This window comes from Tupaia chinensis, unplaced genomic scaffold (genome assembly GCF_000334495.1).
Source record: "Tupaia chinensis unplaced genomic scaffold, TupChi_1.0 Scaffold000394_1, whole genome shotgun sequence".
NCBI classification, from domain to species: Eukaryota; Metazoa; Chordata; class Mammalia; order Scandentia; family Tupaiidae; genus Tupaia; species Tupaia belangeri.
Window position 1 is genome coordinate 942,874 of NW_006159896.1, and position 949 is coordinate 943,822.

Sequence of the window (949 nt, forward strand, 5' to 3'; positions counted from 1 at the left end):
GCCCGGTGCAGACATAGACGTTCTGGTAGGTACGGGTCAAGCTGCGGCTGTACTTCTCCAGGTTGTTCCAGGCGTTCTGGTTGAGGTGTGGCACCTGACAGGAAAGGTGGCGCTCAGGGACTGCACTGGGACCCTTCTCGGTCAGAAGGCTGCCCTAGGCCCTGAAGGTGGAGCAGGTACAAGACTGACGGCCCCAGTCCCTCTCAACCCCAGGTCTGAGTCTTCTCAGCTCCAAGCAGCAGCCACTGGGAGGAAGCCTCTGCTTCCCAGAGATCCCAGGCCTGCCTCTCTGCCTCCAGCCCCACTGCCCCCCAGGAACTGAGGCGAGGCCAGCCCTCCCAGCCATCAACCCAGGGCAGAGCCCAGCTGGGAATGACACTGGGCCAGTCACTGTCCCTCTCAGCATCAATTCCATCATTATAGCTAACTAGTGGGCCAGGGAAAGCGCCTACTTCGAGGGCACTACAAAAAGTAGTGAAAATGGAATTAAAGTTGGAGTTCATTTTAGTGCAAAATTATGAATCCTGTGCAGTTTTTCATAATATCCATTTCAAGGAACGTTTTGGAGAGCCCCCTGGTTAGGTGAGTCTTCAGTACCTCATCACTACCGCAAGAGGGAGGCGGATAACCGTATTACACCGTCTTCCAGCGTAAAACAAGCTCAGAGGTGCCAGGGCTCAAGTTCGAGTTCAAGCTGCGGTCTGAACGCTGAGCCCAGCGCCTGCAGCGGCGCGCGCGGTCATTAGCAAGGCCCCGACCTAGAGCGCGCCCTCGGCCGCTGCCCCATTCTACAGGTGACCACACCGAGGCTCAGCAAGACGAGGCGCGGGCACGGCGACCCCCGGCCCACCCGGGTGCGGGCGCTACCTGGGGCGCGATGTTGCTCAGGTAGAAGGTGTCATTCATGGCCTTCTGACTCCAGCGGTGGTTGGCGGCAGCGGCAAGGTGG

The 949-nt window shown here is 59.0% G+C and overlaps 1 protein-coding gene across 1 annotated transcript in view; it reads right to left on the minus strand.

Annotated features, from left to right (window-relative positions):
- Nucleotides 1-943, minus strand: part of ENDOG (endonuclease G) — a 2,812-nt gene extending 1,869 nt beyond the window's left edge. Inside the window, exons 1-2 of the mRNA XM_027774014.1 lie at nucleotides 868-943; nucleotides 1-94 (exon numbers count right to left, since the gene is read on the minus strand). Coding sequence (XP_027629815.1) covers nucleotides 1-94; nucleotides 868-906 — 133 coding nt within the window. The 5' untranslated portion in view covers nucleotides 907-943. The remainder of the gene's footprint in view (nucleotides 95-867) is intronic.
- Nucleotides 944-949: the final 6 nt, after the last annotated feature.